This window comes from Erythrolamprus reginae, chromosome 10 (genome assembly GCF_031021105.1).
Source record: "Erythrolamprus reginae isolate rEryReg1 chromosome 10, rEryReg1.hap1, whole genome shotgun sequence".
Classification (NCBI taxonomy): Eukaryota; Metazoa; Chordata; class Lepidosauria; order Squamata; family Dipsadidae; genus Erythrolamprus; species Erythrolamprus reginae.
The window spans coordinates 35824603-35841882 of NC_091959.1; the positions used below are offsets into that span (position 1 = coordinate 35824603).

The window sequence follows — 17280 nt, forward strand, 5'->3', positions numbered from 1 at the left end:
TTAAATTAAATTAAATTAAATTAAATTAAATTAAATTAAATTAAATTAAATTAAATTAAATTAAATTAAATTAAATTAAATTAAATTAAATTAAATTAAATTAAATTAAATTAAATTAAATTAAATTAAATTAAATTAAATTAAATTAAATTAAATTAAATTAAATTAAATTAAATTAAATTAAATTAAATTAAATTAAATTAAATTAAATTAAATTAAATTAAAACCAGTGCTGTCCAAAGACTGAAGGTGCACGGTACATTGTTACCTTCTGTTGTGATTCAGCCTGAGGCTCCTCAGGGAACGGCTGGAACTCTGCCGGCTCCATGCTCAGAGGGGGAGGACGAGGAACAGGAGGAGGAGGAGGACCAGGCAGACGGGGAAGAGGAATGTGAGGACGAGGAGGAGGGAGAACAGCCTGAGACCCCCGGGGGGAGCTCTCCCCAGCGAGTAGCCTGGAGTCATTAGATGAGAACGCACCAGCCATCATAGATATGAGGCAGAGAAGGGCAGCACAACGAAGGGGACAATTAGCCAGGTATTTCCATCCCTAATAGGAAACAGCTGGGTTTGGCTGTGGTTCTCCTCAGAAAGGTTGAAAAGGCAGGCCCGCCCTTCCTGTATTGTGGAGAGTTATCTTTTGGGAGTCCTGTGACCTTGCTTCAATCCTTGGCGTCTCTGATTCTGGCTTGTGGCCTCGAAGGCTGAAAACTTGGGGGAGGCGTGGGTTTTATTATCTACAGTGGTGTGTGTGCCAGCAAGAAGCCTGTTGTATTGTCTGGCCGTCGTGACTCTTCTGTGAAGCTTCATAGCATTCCAGTTTGTAAGAACAGTTTTTGTTATCTGTGGTTGTTTTCGAAGATATAAAATGACTTTGCTTTTTACCAGCGTGTCTGGCTACTCTTTTTAGTTGGTGTTGACGTCTGGGGGAACCCAGACAGAACACCTTCCAACCAAATGGGGTCCCTATTTTTTTTAAAGAAAATATTTTTTTACATTTTTAAATTTTTATTTTTCGTTACAAATATGTATAATCATTTCAAAAGGAAAAAACAGAAAAAAGAAAAAAACTACAGTTAAAAACATACACAATTAAAAACAAGAGAGTTATCCCTATTCTCTCTTCACTATCTTATTCTTACTAATATCTTACTATATTTTGTGCAGTTATGGTATATATATTTACGATCTTACATTTTTGGTGTACAGTATTGCAATTTTATCATCTTAGTAGAAACTCTTAATTTTAAGTAATTTATGTTATAGTTGATATAGTTCACCTTTATGAATTAGCTCATCCATAATTTTAATCTGTTTCTATCCACTTTTTATTTTCTATTAGATCTTCCTATCGCTATATATACTGCTCAAAAAAATAAAGGGAACACTTAAACAACACAATATAACTCCAATAAATCAAACTTCTGTGAAATCAAACTGTCCACTTAGGAAGCAACACTGATTGACCATTTATTTCACCTGCTGTTGTGCACATTCAACTTTGTACAGAACAAAGTATTCAGTGAGAATATTTCTTTCATTCAGATCTAGGATGGGTTCTTTGAGTGTTCCTTTTATTTTTTTTTGAGCAGTATATTTACGATCTTACATTTTTTTGGTGTATTGTAATGTTATCATCTTAATATAAATTCTTAATTTTAAGTAATTTATGTTATAGTTGTTATAGTTCACCTATAAATTAGCTCATCAAAGGGGGAAATTGTATATGTTTGACAATAAGATGGATTTTGTGTTGGAAACTTTGTATTGTTTTTTTTAACTTTGTGTTGGAGAAAAGAATAAAAATTTATGACTGCAAAAAGAAATATTTCCTCTTAACTGATGTTCCTGCTGCTCTCAAGGCATAAAGTCCTTTCCTGGTCAGCCCCAATGAAGCGGATCGTGTTTCCTAATTAATTAAAATGCCATGTACTTATTCTTAAGTTCAGAAGGATACTAGGGAGTGACATATACTATGTTAGGGTGGAGTTGGCGAAAACAACATGTAAAAGAAGGCCTGGTGGATAATCATATATATTCCCTGTCCTTCCGAAACTATGCCCATCATCGGTGAGCAGTTGCACCAAACCCACCTGATTCCCACTCCCAACGCAGGCAAGCCCCCTCCTACTATTCCAACCCCCTCCTGCACCTCCAAAAGACAGGCTGTTGCCATGAGCCTCACGAAAGAACCATGAAAAGCCCTCCCCTAAGATGAATTATTATTACTATTACTATTACTTCGGAGAGGGGGTGCATACAAATCTAATAAATCGAACTGAATTGAATTACTATTACTATTACTATCTCCGGGACCACCTTCTGCCGCACAAATCCCAGCGACCAGTTAGGTCGCACAGAGTTGGCCTTCTCCGGGTCCCGTCATCTAATCAATGTCGTTTGGCGGGACCCAGGGGAAGAGCCTTCTCTGTGGTGGCCCCGACCCTTTGGAACCAACTCCCCCCGGATATCAGAGTTGCCCCCACCCTCCTAGCCTTTCGTAAGCTCCTTAAAACCCACCTCTGTCGTCAGGCATGGGGGAATTGATACTTTCTCTCCCCCTAGGCTTATAAAATTTATGCTACTATGTATGATTGGTTTTTAAATTGGGGTTTTAAATTAACTTAAACTTAAATATTAGATTTGTTTACATTGTACTATTATTGCTGTGAGCCGCCCCGAGTCTGCGGAGAGGGGCGGCATACAAATCTGATTAATAAATAAATTACTATTACTATTAATATTACTTATTAGATTTGTATGCCGCCCCTCACCGAAGACTCGGAGTGGCTCACAACGACAAAACAGTACAAATCCAATGATTAAAAACAATTAAAAACCCTTAATATAAAAAACAGTCCTACATCTCAGACACACCACACATAAAACGGAAATGGCCCAGGGGAATCAATTTCCCCAAGCCTGATGGCAGAGGTGGGTTTTAAGGAGTTTGCAAAAGGCAAGGAGGGTGGGGGCAATCCTAATGTGGTTCCAGAGGATCGGGGCTGCCACAGAGAAGGCTCTTCCCCTGGGTCCAGCCAGACGACATTGTTTTGTCGACGGGACCCGGAGAAGGCCAACTCTGGGACCTAACTGGTCGCTGGGATTTGTGTGGCAGAAAGCGGTCCCAGAGATATTCTCGTCCAATGCCATGAAGGGCTTTATAGGTCATAACCAACACTTTGAATTGTGACTGGAAACTGATCGGTAACCAATGCAGACTGCGGAGTGTTGGTGAAACATGGGCATACCTAGGGAAGCCCATGATTGCTCTCGCAGCTGGTTTACTTATCTCAACTGTCATTGAGGCATCCAGGCAGGTCTAATCTAATGAAGGGAAGGTCCAGGGGGGACGTGATAGCATCTTCCAGGACTTGAGGGGCTAACACAGAGAAGAAGGAAGGACCAACTTATTTCCCAAAGCTCCCGAAGGCAGGAGGAGAAGCAAGGGATGGAAACTAATCAAAGAAAGAAGCCATCACAAACCAGGGAGAAAGCTTTCTGACAGGGAGAACAATTAACCAGTGGAACTACTTGCCACCAGAGGTTGTGAGTGGTCCATCACTGGAAGTTTTAAAGAAAAGAATGGACAGCCATTTGTCCGAAATGACATAAGGTCTCCTGGTTGAGCTCGGGGTTGGACTAGAAGACCTCCAAGATCCCTCCCAACTCTTTTATTCTGTATCTTAGTCTTCCTCTTAATCAAGGGATTTTATTTTATTTTATTTTATTTTATTTTATTTTATTTTATTTTATTTTATTTTATTTTATTTTATTTTATTTTATTTTATTTTATTTTATTTTATTTTATTTTATTTTATTTTATTTTATTTTATTTTATTTTATTTTATTTTATTTTATTTTATTTTATTTTATTTTATTTTATTTTATTTTATTTTATTTTATTTTATTTTATTTTATTTTATTTTATTTTATTTTATTTTATTTATTTATTAGATTTGTATGCCGCCCCTCTCCGTAGACTAGATTTTATTTATTTATTTATTTTGTCCAATACACAATGAGGGTTTTAGTGGGTATATATCTATATACACATAGTAAAATACATGATGAAGGTTATAGAGGAGATACTCATAGTAAAATATATCTAAGAAAGAATAGAAAAGAAGATATAGTAATAGAACATATCAATGAAAGAATAGAAGAAGAGATATAGGAATAGAAGAAAGGAATAGGAAATATAGGAGAGCAATAGGACAGGGGCGGAAGGCACTCTAGTGCACTTGTACTCGCCCCTTACTGACCTCTTAGGAATCTGGATAGGTCAACCATAGATAATCTAAGTGTAAAGTGTTGGGGGTTTGGGGATGACACTATGGAATCCGGTAATGAGTTCCACGCTTCGACAACTTGGTTACTGAAGTCATATTTTTTACAGTCAAGTTTGGAGCGGTTAATATTAAGTTTAAATCTGTTGTGTGCTCTTGTGTTGTTGTGGTTGAAGCTGAAGTAGTAGCCGACAGGCAGGATGTTGCAGCATATGATCTTGTGGGCAATACTTAGATCTTATTTACGGCGTCTTAGATAATCTAAGGGCAAATTAGTTGGGGGTTTAGTTAGTTCTAAGCTTTCTAGGCCCAGGATTGAAAGTCTAGTCTCATAGGGTATTCAGTTTTGAATGGAGGAGTGAAGGGCTCTTCTGGTGAAGTATCTTTGGGCAAGGGTGTTAATGTCTGAGATGTGGAATGGGTTCCAAACAGATGAGCTGTATTCGAGGATGGGTCTGGCAAAAGTTTTGTAAACTCTGGTAAGTCGTGTGAGATTGCCAGAGCAGAAGCTACGTAGGATTAGGTTTAAAAACTCTTGAATCCTTCTTGGCTAGTTGTTGCAGTGGGCTTTGGCACTTAAATCTTTTGTTATTAGTATACCGAGGTCTTTAACCGAGTGGCGATTATCTGTGATAATTTGATTATTCAGTTCATATTTGGAGTTCAGATTCTTCTTCCCAATGTGTAGGACAGAGCATTTGCTAGTTGAGATTTGGAGTTGCCATGTGTTAGACCAGTGTTTTTCAACCAGTGTGCCATGGGACACTAGTGTGCTGCGAGACATGGTCAGGTGTGCCGCGAAGAAGGAAGCTCAAGTTCCGGTCTCGCAACTTTTTGCTGAGAGAGAAAGAGAGAGTGAGTGAGAGAGAGAGAGAGAAAGAAAGCAAGAGAGAGAGAGAAAGCAAGAGAGAGAGAGAAAAGAGAAAGAGAAACCAAGAGTGAGAGAGAGAGAAAGAAAGAGAGAGAAAGGGAGAGAGAGAGAGAAAGAAAGAGAGAGAGAGAGAAAAGGAGAGGAAGGGAGAGAGAGAGAGAAATTAGCAAAAAGGGGAGGAAAAAAGAGAAATGAGAAAATGATTGAGACAGAGAATGAGAGGAAAGAGAAACAAAAGAGAGAGAGAAGTGACTCTTGATTTAAAACATATGATAAAAAGCACCCAAACAATAAGAGAGAAAAAAAACCCAGCCCTCACCTGTTTTTGGAAATGGTTCAAGAGTGTGTATACACACACACACACAAGGGGCGGGGGAGGAAACAGGGATGGAAAAAGAGAGGAGAGTGTCTTAGGGTGTCATTTTGGTTGGTGGTGTGCCCCAGGATTTTGTAAATGTAAAAAATGTGCCACGGCTCAAAAAAGGTTGAAAATCACTGGACTAGATGGACCAGGAGGTCTTTTTTCTGCTGTCAATCTTCTATGTTTCTATGATTGGACTGTGGCGGAGAGCAGGATCTGAAGAAAGCGGACCACCTCTGGGGATGCAGATGTGCCGTTCTCTCTTCCAACTCTTGTGTTCTTGTCCTCAGATGAAGTAAACAGAAGAGCTCAAAGGAGAACTGCCACATACTTCACCAGCAGGAAGGGACGGGGAGGAGGGGAGCCTGTCTAGACACCCAGGGATCCTGAGGAATTGCAGGCTCAGCTAATGTGGAAAAAGGGAGCGCTGACAGACAGATGCTGTCGCAAGAAATGCCTCTTGAGAGTGGATGGTAATTGCTGATTGGGAATGAGTGACTGAGAGACTGATTGAGTGGACGCCTGCTTGTCCTTGAGTAAGCAGAGTAGAAGCCTAGGGATATAAGGCAACCAGCTTTTGGAGAGGGAATTCACAAGATAAGGGTGTTCAATGATTGTAATCATTTTTCCCTGTACAGTGATACCTCGTCTTACGAACTTAATTCGTTCTGTGACTAGGCTCGTAAGTAGAAAAGTTCATAAGACAAAGCCATTTTCCCCATAGGAATCAATGTAAAAGCAAATAATGCGTGCAACCCCATCCTAAAAGTCACCCCCTTTGCCTTGCGTCGCTGGGAATCCCCGCCTCCAGACTTCCGTTGCCAACTGAAGCGCCCGTACTTGCATTGCTGGGATTTCCCTGAGCCTCCCCTCGCTGGGATTCAACGCAGCGCCAGCAAAAATGAAGGGAATCCCAGCGAGGGGAGGCTCAGGGAAATCCCAGCAATGCAAGAATGAGTGCTTTGGCTGGCAAGGGAAGTCCGGAGGCAGGGATTCCCAGCAAGGGGAGACTCAGGGGAATCCCAGCACTTCGGCTGGCAATGGAAGTCCAGAGGTGGGGCATCCCAGCGGCGGCAGCTCAGGTACATAAGGTGAAAATAGTTCAGAAGAAGAGGCAAAAAAATCTTAAAACACTGGGTTCGTATCACGAAAAGTCCGTATGGATTCGTAAGACGAGGTATCACTGTATGTCCTTCTACTCGTGCTGCCTAAAAAACAGAAGAGGAACAGGCATAATTCAGAAGATGTTCCGAACTGCGAAGTCTAGTGAAAATGCCTTTTCTCTACAACCCATGGAAGGCAACCCAATGGGGCGGGGCAGGGGGGAGGAGAGAGAGTAGATCATCTGTGCACCCAGAGTGACCACTACGAGATGCTCCTAAATCCCCCCCCCTCCATGACTCCAAAGGCACATCATCAAATTCTGCCAATGGAAAGGCCCTCTATGAGGAGCAGGCAAACCCTCCTAAAAGGTCTTTAGAGCTGTCCAAAACAGATGCTGCCCAAGTCTTGAGGGTAGTTGGTCACAACCGAGGTCTCAATTGAGTTTTGCTAAATCTGAGCCCTGGCTTTTTCTGGACCAAGAGGAACAGAGGCCAGAGAGCCAGAATACCAACACTATCGGTAAATGTCTAGCCTGTCTCCACACTAACATAGAAACATAGAAGTCTGACGGCAGAAAAGGACCTCATGGTCCATCTAGTCTGCCCTTATACTATTTTCTGTATTTTATCTTAGGATGGATATATGTTTATCCCAGGCATGTTTAAATTCAGTTACTGTGGATTTATCTACCACGTCTGCTGGAACTTTGTTCCAAGGATCTACTACTCTTTCAGTAAAATAATATTTTCTCATGTTGCTTTTGATCTTTCCCCCAACTAACTTCAGATTGTGTCCCCTTGTTCTTGTGTTCACTAACCTACCCGGGCTTCATGCTGTGGGGAATCCAGAATGGTCTTTCGAGACAGAAGGAGGCCAACACAAGGGTAAATTTCTGCTTTTATGGATGTAAAAGGTGTTAACGAAGGAATGACAGATAGGAAACTAATCCCACAGAAATAGTAGCATCATAAACATTGGACGAGAAACCATGCAGAAGACAAGGCAAGAGGAGGCATTTGAAGTGGAACAAGTAGCTGGCCAAGAGAATTTATGTATTTATTATTTATTAATCAGATTTGTATGCCGCCCCTCTCCGCAGACTCGGGGCGGCTAACAACAATAAAAAGACAATGTAAACAAATCTAATATTAAAAATAATCCTGGCCAGGCAGGATTTGGATTCAGTTCAATTCAATTCAATTTATTAGATTTGTATGCCGCCCCTCTCCGAAGACTCGGGGCGGCTCACAGCAACAATAAAAACAATATTCAGTTTTCCCTCGATTTTCGCGGGGGATGCGTTTCGAGACTGCCCGCGAAAGTCGAATTTCCGCGAAGTAGAGATGCGGAAATAAATACACCATTTTTGGCTATGAACAGTATCACAAACCTTCCCTTAACACTTTAAACCCCTAAACTGCAATTTCCCATTCTCTTAGCAACCATTTAGATTATTACTCACCGTGTTTATTTATTAAAGTTGATTAAAAAAAAATATTTATTAAAGGCGGATGAAAGTTTGGCGATGACCTATGACATCATTGGGTGGGAAAAAACATGGTATAGGGAAAAAAACCCCGCAAAGTATTTTTTTAATTAATTTTTTTGAAAAACCATGGTATAGATTTTTCGCGAAGTTCAAACCCGCGAAAATCGAGGGAACACTGTAGAAAAAGAAGCAGAGTGGCTGAAGTTTTCAAACTTAAAGGGGAAATACAATGAGAAACACAGGAATGACTTGGATGACTTGGAGGCCGGAGTGGGCATGGCCAGGTCAACGGTACTTATGGTGGGCAGGGCCTGGGGTGGCCCAAGCAACAGGCCAGCGAAAACGGAGCTCTGTTTTTGCTGCCAGAGGCACCACGGGCCAGTCCTTCACTGCTTCCAGGTGAGCCCCATGGGCCAGATCTAAACACTCCACAAAGCCCCCCCCCCCCCCCCGAGCCTAGAGTTTGACACTGGAGACTTTTAAGAAGAGACCGGGCAGCCCTTTGTTTGAAATGATAAAGGTTTTCCTGCTTGACCAAGGGACTGGACTAGCGGATCTCCAATCTCTCTTCCAAACCCTATTTTCTGTGTATACAGTTTATGCATGGTATGTTTGTATGTATGTTCTTTGCTTTTTAATAAGGGGTTTTTAGTGATTTTAAATTATTAGATTTGTTATACATTGTTTTATTGTTGCTGTGAGCCACCCCGAGTCTACGGAGAGGGGCGGCATACAAATCTAATAAGTAAGTAAGTAAGTAAATAAGTAAGTAAGTAAGTAAGTAAGTAAGTAAGTAAGTAATAATAAATAAATAAATAAATAAATAAATAAATAAATAAATATGCAAAGACAGAAAAATCGCTGTTGGAGACCGTTGGAAGACCACAGTAGTTTTGTCGGGTCCATTTTGAAGGACCCCAAATCTCCCTTCACTACAATGGCTAGTTTGAAACTTATGTGTTTGCTCATTTGTGTTCGTGAGAAGCTTGGTGTGTTTAACACAATAGAGTGGTACCTCTGCTTAAGAATGCCTCTACTTAAGAACTTTTCTAGATAAGAACCGGGTGTTCAAGATTTTTTTGCCTCTACCAAAGAACCATTTTCTACTTAAGAATTCAATTCAATTCAATTTATTAGATTTGTATGCTGCCCCTCTCCGAAGACTCGGGGCGGCTCACAGCAACAATAAAAACAATATCCCAGCGAAAACAAATCTAATATTAAAAAGCACATAAAACCCTATCATATTTAAAAAAGCAAACAACATATACATACCCAAACATAAATATAAAAAAGCCTGGGGGAAAGGTGTCTCAACTCCACCATGCCTGGCGGTATAGATGGGACTTGAGTAATTTACGAAAGACAAGGAGTGTGGGGGCAGTTCTAATCTCTGGGGGGAGTTGATTCCAGAGGGCCGGGGCTGCCACAGAGAAGGCTCTTCCCCTGGGGCCCGCCAAACGACATTGTTTGGTCGACGGGACCCGGAGAAGGCCCACTCTGTGGGAACCCGAGCCCAGAAAACTTTCCCAGGAAATTTGAGAGCGGCACAAAAGCCTGGCCAATTTCCTGCCATTCCCCCTTTAATCCCAGCCATCTGGGCTGCCAGAGGAGCCTTTTGGTGGCACTTAAGTAAGCTTTGGCAGTCCAGAGTGAATGAAACATTATCCTTTCTTTGGGCGAAGGAAAGGCGCCGGCTACAAAGTGAGTGAGCGAGAAGAGAGAGGAGCCCTTCAGCATGGGAAGGAAGAGGAAGCAGGTAGCAGCAGCAGCAGCCAGTGTATGAGAGGCAGCCTCGTGCCGGGTGTATGGGATGCACGTGCTCCTCGCCGCCTCAGAGTCCCTCTTTATTTTTTAAGCCTTAAAGTTTTGGATTTTTTTGATTCCCCTCCCCTCACCTTCTTCCTACAGCAGAGACTCTCCTCCTCCTCTTCTTCCTCCTCCTCCTCCCACCCAAATTCCGAGCTTTTATTTCTTTCCTAATGGATTTGCACGCATTATTTTACATGGATTCCTATGGGAAAAATTGCTTCTACTTAAGAACGTTTCTACTTAAGAACCTGGTCACGGAACGAATTAAGTTCTTAAGGAGAGGGACCACTGTATCATTGAAGTCAGTCTCTCCAACTGAGTTACGACCCATTGACCACAGTACATGATTGAAATCCAAAGTGAACCCGAATGACTTTAGTTATCGAGGCTTTCTCTTTGGAAGGGGCCACTTCTCTTGAATGCTTTTCTGGGAATCAAAGCATTACAGGGTCTGGCTCAGAGGCAGGTGCCTCTTACCTTGCTAACAGTGCGCTGCGCACGCATTGCAATATTCCCCCAGGTGCGCAGGCTTGCTACATGAGCAGGCTTGCTACTTGCTCTCACGTCCCTGTTCTGTCGGGCTCTCTGGTAGACTCCTCCCAAAAATTCACAGGTACAAATTTCAGACACACACACGTTTGAAAATTCAAAACAAGGTTCTTTATAATGAAAATTCACTTAAACCAAGCCCTCTTTTGGTATAGCAAAGAGCACTTGTCTTCAAACAAACTGGTAATTTGTACAAGTCCCTTATCAGTTCTGTGATACTTAGCTTGCAGCTGTGAGGCAATTCACAGTCCTTCTTTCACAAAGTGAAACACACTTTGCTCTGGTTTAGTTTCAAAGCGGGGAAAAATCAGCACACAAAAGGTCAAAGTCAGTAAAGCAGGCTCGAAACACAAGGATCAGATAATCCTCCACAATGGCCAAACCCACAGGCTGCTATTTATAGCAGCCTCACTAATTACCACAGCCCCACCCAACCACAGGTGGCCTCATTTTCTTTGATAATAATCTTTCAGTTGTTGCTGCCTATGCATCGCTCTCCGCATGCGTGGCTGTATCATTAACTCTTGTTCCGAATCCAAGGAGGAGCTAGATAATTGATCTCCTTCTGAGCTGTCTGCCACACTCTCCTCCTCCCTGTCACTCATGTCTTCTTGGTCAGAGGAGCCTTCATCATCAGATTCCACTGGGGGAAAAACAGGCCTGCAGCATGTGGATGTCTCCCCCACATCCACAGTCCTTGGGGCAGGAGCTGGGCCAGAGCTAACCATAACAGTCCCTGTATGAGATTTCGCTGAATTTTTGCTTCCACATGTGCACAGGAAGCAAAGACATCTGCAGCTCCATTGGACCTCTGGGGCGTCATCCCAGAATCTCAAGCCTTGAGCCTCCCTGTGTACAATGAGAACCCACGAAATGTTGCAAATGTAATCAGCTGCCAGGCTCTTGTGGTGGACATGCATAGAAGTTAAGAAATTTTGGAAAGAGATTCAGCATTGGATCCAGAAGATTTTGAAAAGGACTATTGAATTTAAACCAGAAATATTCTTATTAGGTATTTTACCAGGAAATTTTAATAAAGAAAATATTTTCTTTTAATTACTTTTGAAGAAATACATGACGATTTAATTTTAATCTATTAAAGCCCCAGATGACGAAATAAAGATTGGTGGCAGCATTGGATAAGGAGTTAACACAGAGATGAAAGGATTAAATTAGATATTGAGTTAAGATGTTTATGTTTTATAATAAATAGAAAAAAGAAATATAAGGGACTAGATTTCATAATATTGTTATTTGTAGATGAAATATATCTCATGTGTGGTTAATTTTAATTTACTTAGCAAAGAAGTGGATAAAAAGTACATATTGAAAGTATTATTAGCGTTTTTTTCTCTCTGAATGTTTAACGTATCTAAGAAATATTATTAATTATTATTTTAAGCATTGATTCTGTGTTTTTTATTGCTCGTGTTGTTTTATTGTATGTTGAAAGAAAAATAAAGAAAAAATTTATACCCGAGAACCCACGATTGAAACGCGACTGGCCCCCCAGGAGCTGCCCTACAACGGGGCGGAGGGCGGGGAGAGGGCTGGAAACCCCGGGAGATCCCGGGGACTTTTCCTGGCTCAAAAGCAAAGGTTCCGAAGCGGCGTCGAGCTCCTCTTGGTTGGGAGCGGCGCTTAGGCGAGCCGGCGGCCCGTGGGCTGCAACCCGCCTCCTTCCCTGTTAGGCTCTGGGCTCGGGAAGCGCTCCAGCAGCGCTGAAAAGAGCCCGTCGGGTTTCTCTCCCGTCCCGTCCGCAGCAGCGGGAAAGAGGGCAGGGAGCGCCCCGGTTCGTTCACCTCCAGCCGCCCCGGAGGGCACGTGTCTCCCCTCCTTCCCCCCGGTCCCCGTCGGGTTGCCCTCCAACCTACCTGCCGACGTCGGAGCACCTGCGGGTGTCCGCGGCCACCGCCGCCTGCCCATAGCGGGGAGGTTCGCAGCCGGGCCGGGGGCGGAGGAGCAGTAGGAGCCCGCGCCCGCCGCCAAGACGACCGCCAGCAGCAGCAGCCCCGCGCAGCAGCCCGCCCGCCTCGACAGCCCCATCCGCTGCCTCCGCGACCCCCGAGCTCTGCCGCCGCCCCGACCAGGCGCCCCGTCGGAGCCGCTCCTGCGGGAGGAGGGAAAGGCAGGCCCGGCCCCCGGCCCGCCTCCGCCGAGGCCGCCCCGTCCCTTCCCCGGCCGCGCTGGGCTCGGGGCTGGCACCCCCTGAGGTCCCTCCAAGACCGACTTCGACGGCTCCGCACGTCCCCCGGCCACCCTCCTCCCTCCCCGGGAACCCAAACCAAGAGAGGCTGGAGTTCCTCGAAAGTAGAAGGGGAGGATCCCCTTCGCTGCCTGGGAAGGAAAAGCGGATTCAGCCCGAGCCCGTCTCTGCGGAGACCCGCTTCTCTTGCGCCCCCCCCCCCCAGGATCAGGTGGGGGACTGGAGCTCCTGGAGAAGGCCTCGCTGGCTGGGGGCTGGAAGTGGGGGTGTGCATAAGTGCACTAGTGTGCCTTCCGTCCCCTATCCAATTGTCTCTCCTGTATATTTTATATTCTTTTCTTCCATTCATATATCTTTTCCTCTTTTCTTCATTGACGTATTTTATTTCCTTATCTTCTCTTCTATCCTTTCCTTGATATACTGTATATTGCTACATGTATCCATTTTGCAATAGACAAAATAAATAAATAAATAAATACCTACCTACCTACCTACCTACACACACACACACACACACACACACAAACAAACAAACAAACAAGTCAATAGGGCCTTAATGGGATAGAACCGGTTGCAGGTTCGGTTTGGGTCGTGATCAGCCATTCAGAGGTGCCGGGGGTCCCCGATGGGTTCTTCTCGGCACCTCCGGGCGGGGCTCGGAGCTGGAGGCGCTGGGCTGCCCGGCGGCTCGTTGGCAGGTGGGCTGGACTGCCTGCTAGTTCGCTGGACCTTTGCCATCTTTGTCCCACCCCTCGCAGGGCTGGAATGTGAACTTCAAAACTAATCGGCTTAAGTTTTGGCTTCTCCTTCATTAAGCTCTGACAAGGAGATTAAACATGCCCGGAACGTTTGGGTAGCACGGCTAAAAAAAATTAAAGGGAACAGAAGCGTTTGTGTGAATTCCACATCTCAGCCCCAGTGCTGGACTCACAGGTCCGATGATGATGATGATGATGATGATGATGATGATGATGATGATAATAATAATGTATTAGATTTGTATGCCATCCCTCTCTGAAGACTCAGGGCGGGCTCACAACAACAATAAACAGCCCACAAATCCAATACTTAAAAAACAATTTAAAAATCCTTATAGTAAAACAATCACACAATCCATTCAAAGCATACACAAACCAAGATAGTTGGGGGATATTTCCCAATGCCTGGCTACAGAGATAAATTTTCAATAATTTACGAAAGAAGAGGAGGGTGGAGGCAGTTCTAATCTCCGGGGGGGAATTGATTCCAGAGGGTGGGGGTCGCCACAGAGAATAACAACAACAACAACAACAACAACAACAACAACAACAACAATCGGCACTGGCTGCCAATCAGTTTCCGGTCACAATTCAAAGTGTTGGTTATGACCTTTAAAGCCTTACATGGCAATGGACCAGAGTACCTCCGGAACCGCCTGCTACCCCACGAATCCCAGCGACCGATAAGGTCCCACAGAGTTGGCCTTCTCCGGGTCCGGTCAACTAAACAATGTCATTTGGCGGGGCCCAGGGGAAGAGCCTTCTCTGTGGTGGCCCCTATGAGGTCCACTACATTGGCGATTATGTAGGCAATCCTATTTTTATCAACAGGACACATGAAAAAAAAATGCTGCTGAGTTTTGTCCAAACCATCCCTTAGATTTTGAAGCCATGATGTCTTTGTTCTGCCTGGAACTAAATCTAGAGCTAAAGAGAAATTTCCTGAAACAGTTGACCAGCGGAACTGCTTGCCTCCAGAGGTTTTGGGTGTTCCATCACTGGCAGTTTTAAGCAGAGATTGCACAGCCATTTGTCTAGAGTGGAATAAGGTCCCCTATTTGTGCAGGAAAACCTGTCGTGTCTCTTTCAATTTGGTTATTCTGTTATTCTAATCACCTTCCAGCAATTTACCATTCTGATGCACCAATTGGGAATGCCACCTGGTTGGTTGGTTGGTTTTGTTTGTTTGTTTGAAAAAATGCGGAAAAGAGCAACTAAAATGATAAGGGGACTAGAGACCAGGCCATACGAAGAGAGGTTGCCAGGGGGGACATGATAGCTGTATACAGGTATATGAGGGGTTGCCACAGAGAGGAGGGGGTCACGCTGTTTTTCATGGCACCAGAGGGCCGGACGAGGAACAACGGTTGGAAGCTGACCAAGGAGAGATTCAACCTAGAAATAAAGAAGAATTTCCTGACGGTCAGAGCGATCAACCAGTGGAACGACCTGCCAACTCTGGATGTTTTCAAGAGGAGACAGGACGGCCATCTGGCTGGGGAGGTGTAGGGTTTCCTGTTTGAGCAGGGGGTTGGACTTGATGACCTGCAAGGTCCCTTTCAACTCTAATAAATGAATGAATGAATGAATGAATGAATGAATGAATGAATGAATAAACAAACAAACAAACAAACAAACAAACAAACAGACAAACAAACTGGTCAGATTTCTATGCCACCCTTCTCCACAGACTCAAGGTGGCTTACATAAGAACCTAAGAAGAGCCCTGCTGAATCAGACCAAAGCCCATCGAGTCCAGCATTGTGTCCCACAGTGGCCCACCAATTGTCCATGGGGATCTTGAGCAGAAAGAGAAGGCAAGACCCTCCCTTTCCCCCGACCCCCAACAAATGGGACCCAAGGGAATCCTGCCTGCCTCAACCAACATAGAGGCGGCACATGGACATCCATTTCAATAACCACCGATACACTTGCCATCCATGAATATGTCTAATCCTGTCTTGAAGCTGTCAAGGCTGACAGCTGTCACGACCTCTTCTGGAAGGGAATTCCATCAACCAAGGACCCTCTGGGTGAAGAAATATTTCTCTTTATTTGTCCCCGCTTTCTTACCTATGAGCTTTAGGGAGGGCCCCCTCGTCCTAGGATTGTGGGATAGAGAAAAGAATTTTTCTCTATTCCACCTTTTCTCTCCCATGCATGATTTTATACACTTCGATCAAGTCACCAACAATTATCAATGACAACAATATTTCCCCACAAGGGGCTTTCAGAATCTCCCTACTAAACTTCTCCCTTGGCGAGATGCCTTTGCTTGCTCTTGCTGCGATAAAGCAGCAAACTCAGCACTGAAGCGAGTTTCTCAACCCACAGCATCTGTGGAAACTCCTGAGAGACAGGGTGGGAGATAATGTGAAGCCCTGCTGGGAAAGATAAGCGGCTCATCCTGGAGGGGGCCACCTTCGCTGACTCATCAAGGGCCCTGCTGATTCATCACCTTGGAGAGCAGAGGGAGGTTCCTTCGCAGCAGCTGCAGAGCGGCATCCAAAACCTTGTGAAATCTTCGGCAAACCTGTTGACTTTTAAAGTCCAGAATAACCCAGAAGACCTCTCCATAGCAAAGGGGATGGATGTCTTTTTAACCCCAAGAACTCCCAGATTTATGTACAATTGCTGTACAATCAGGCCAGTAATATATTAACAAGGGAGATCAGAGCAGCAAAAAGGAACTCATCACCTCAAGGTTCGACTAAGAATTCTATTCTATTCTATTCTAATGCATCTTTTCTTTTATGTACACTGAGAGCATCTGCACCAAAGACAAATTCCTTGTGTGTCCAATCACACTTGGACAATAAAGAATTCTATTCTATTCTATTCTATTCTATTCTAATTTTATTCTATTCTATTCTACTCTATTCTAATGTATCTTTTCTTTTATCTACACTGAGAGCACGTGCACCAAAGCCTTACCTCCACCCCCTGTTCTCTTGTTTGTTTGTTTGTTTGTTTGTTTATTTATTTATTTATTTATTTGTTTGTTTGTTTGTTTGTATGCTGCCCCTCTCTGTAGACTCGGGGCGGCTAACAACAATGGTCGGGGCAGCTAACAACAATGGCTCTTAACCAAAGCCAACATTTGGCTCTTAACCAAAGCCAACATTTTTACTGCCACACTGTGGGCGTGGCTTACTTTGTGGGCGTGGCTTAATGGCCATGTGACTGGGTAGGAGTGGCTTGCTCTTTCCTCCCTTCCAGGTTCCTGCAGGAACCAGAGGTCAGTTTTGGGAGTCGTTCCACTAATTCAAGCTTGCCAATGACGCCAGGGCCTCCCATTGAGGGACATTCTGTGGCTGCCAGGGACAAAAATAATCAAGCCCTCCCACGCGATTTTTAATTCTTATACTGTATAATGAATTCCGATTTCTAATTCTTTTCACTCAATTTTTAATCATTTCTGCTCTTATTGAATTAATATTATTAAAGATTATTCTATTTGATTTTTAACTAAATTCATCCTCTCATTCTTTCATTCATCCAGGTGTTTTTTGATAGACCTGTTGAGTTTCCCATCGATCCTTAAATTAAAATGTTCTGTAGATGGCATATGCCACCAGCAAGGCTAGCCAAAACGTATACCAATATTAAACCTAACTGTTGGAAATGTGGAGAGAAACAGGGCTCATATTTTCACATGTGGTGGACCTGTAGACAAGTTAAAGAAATTTGGCATAAACTCCAAAAATGGATAAAAGAAATAACTAAGATAACATTAGAAATGAAACCGTAAATATTTCTGCTTGGTATTATAGAAAACCAGATGAAAAAAGAACAGTATTATTTGATGCAGCATTTAATAACATCAACAAGAATAAACATA

General features: G+C 43.5%; 1 protein-coding gene across 1 annotated transcript in view; it reads right to left on the reverse strand.

Moving 5' to 3' along the window:
• The window catches only part of GGT5 (gamma-glutamyltransferase 5), a 50046-nt gene extending 37525 nt beyond the window's left edge, over positions 1-12521 (reverse strand). Inside the window, 2 exon segments of the mRNA XM_070762481.1 lie at positions 12350-12465; positions 12468-12521. Of these exon segments, the coding sequence (XP_070618582.1) occupies positions 12350-12465; positions 12468-12521 (170 nt within the window).
• Positions 12522-17280: the final 4759 nt, after the last annotated feature.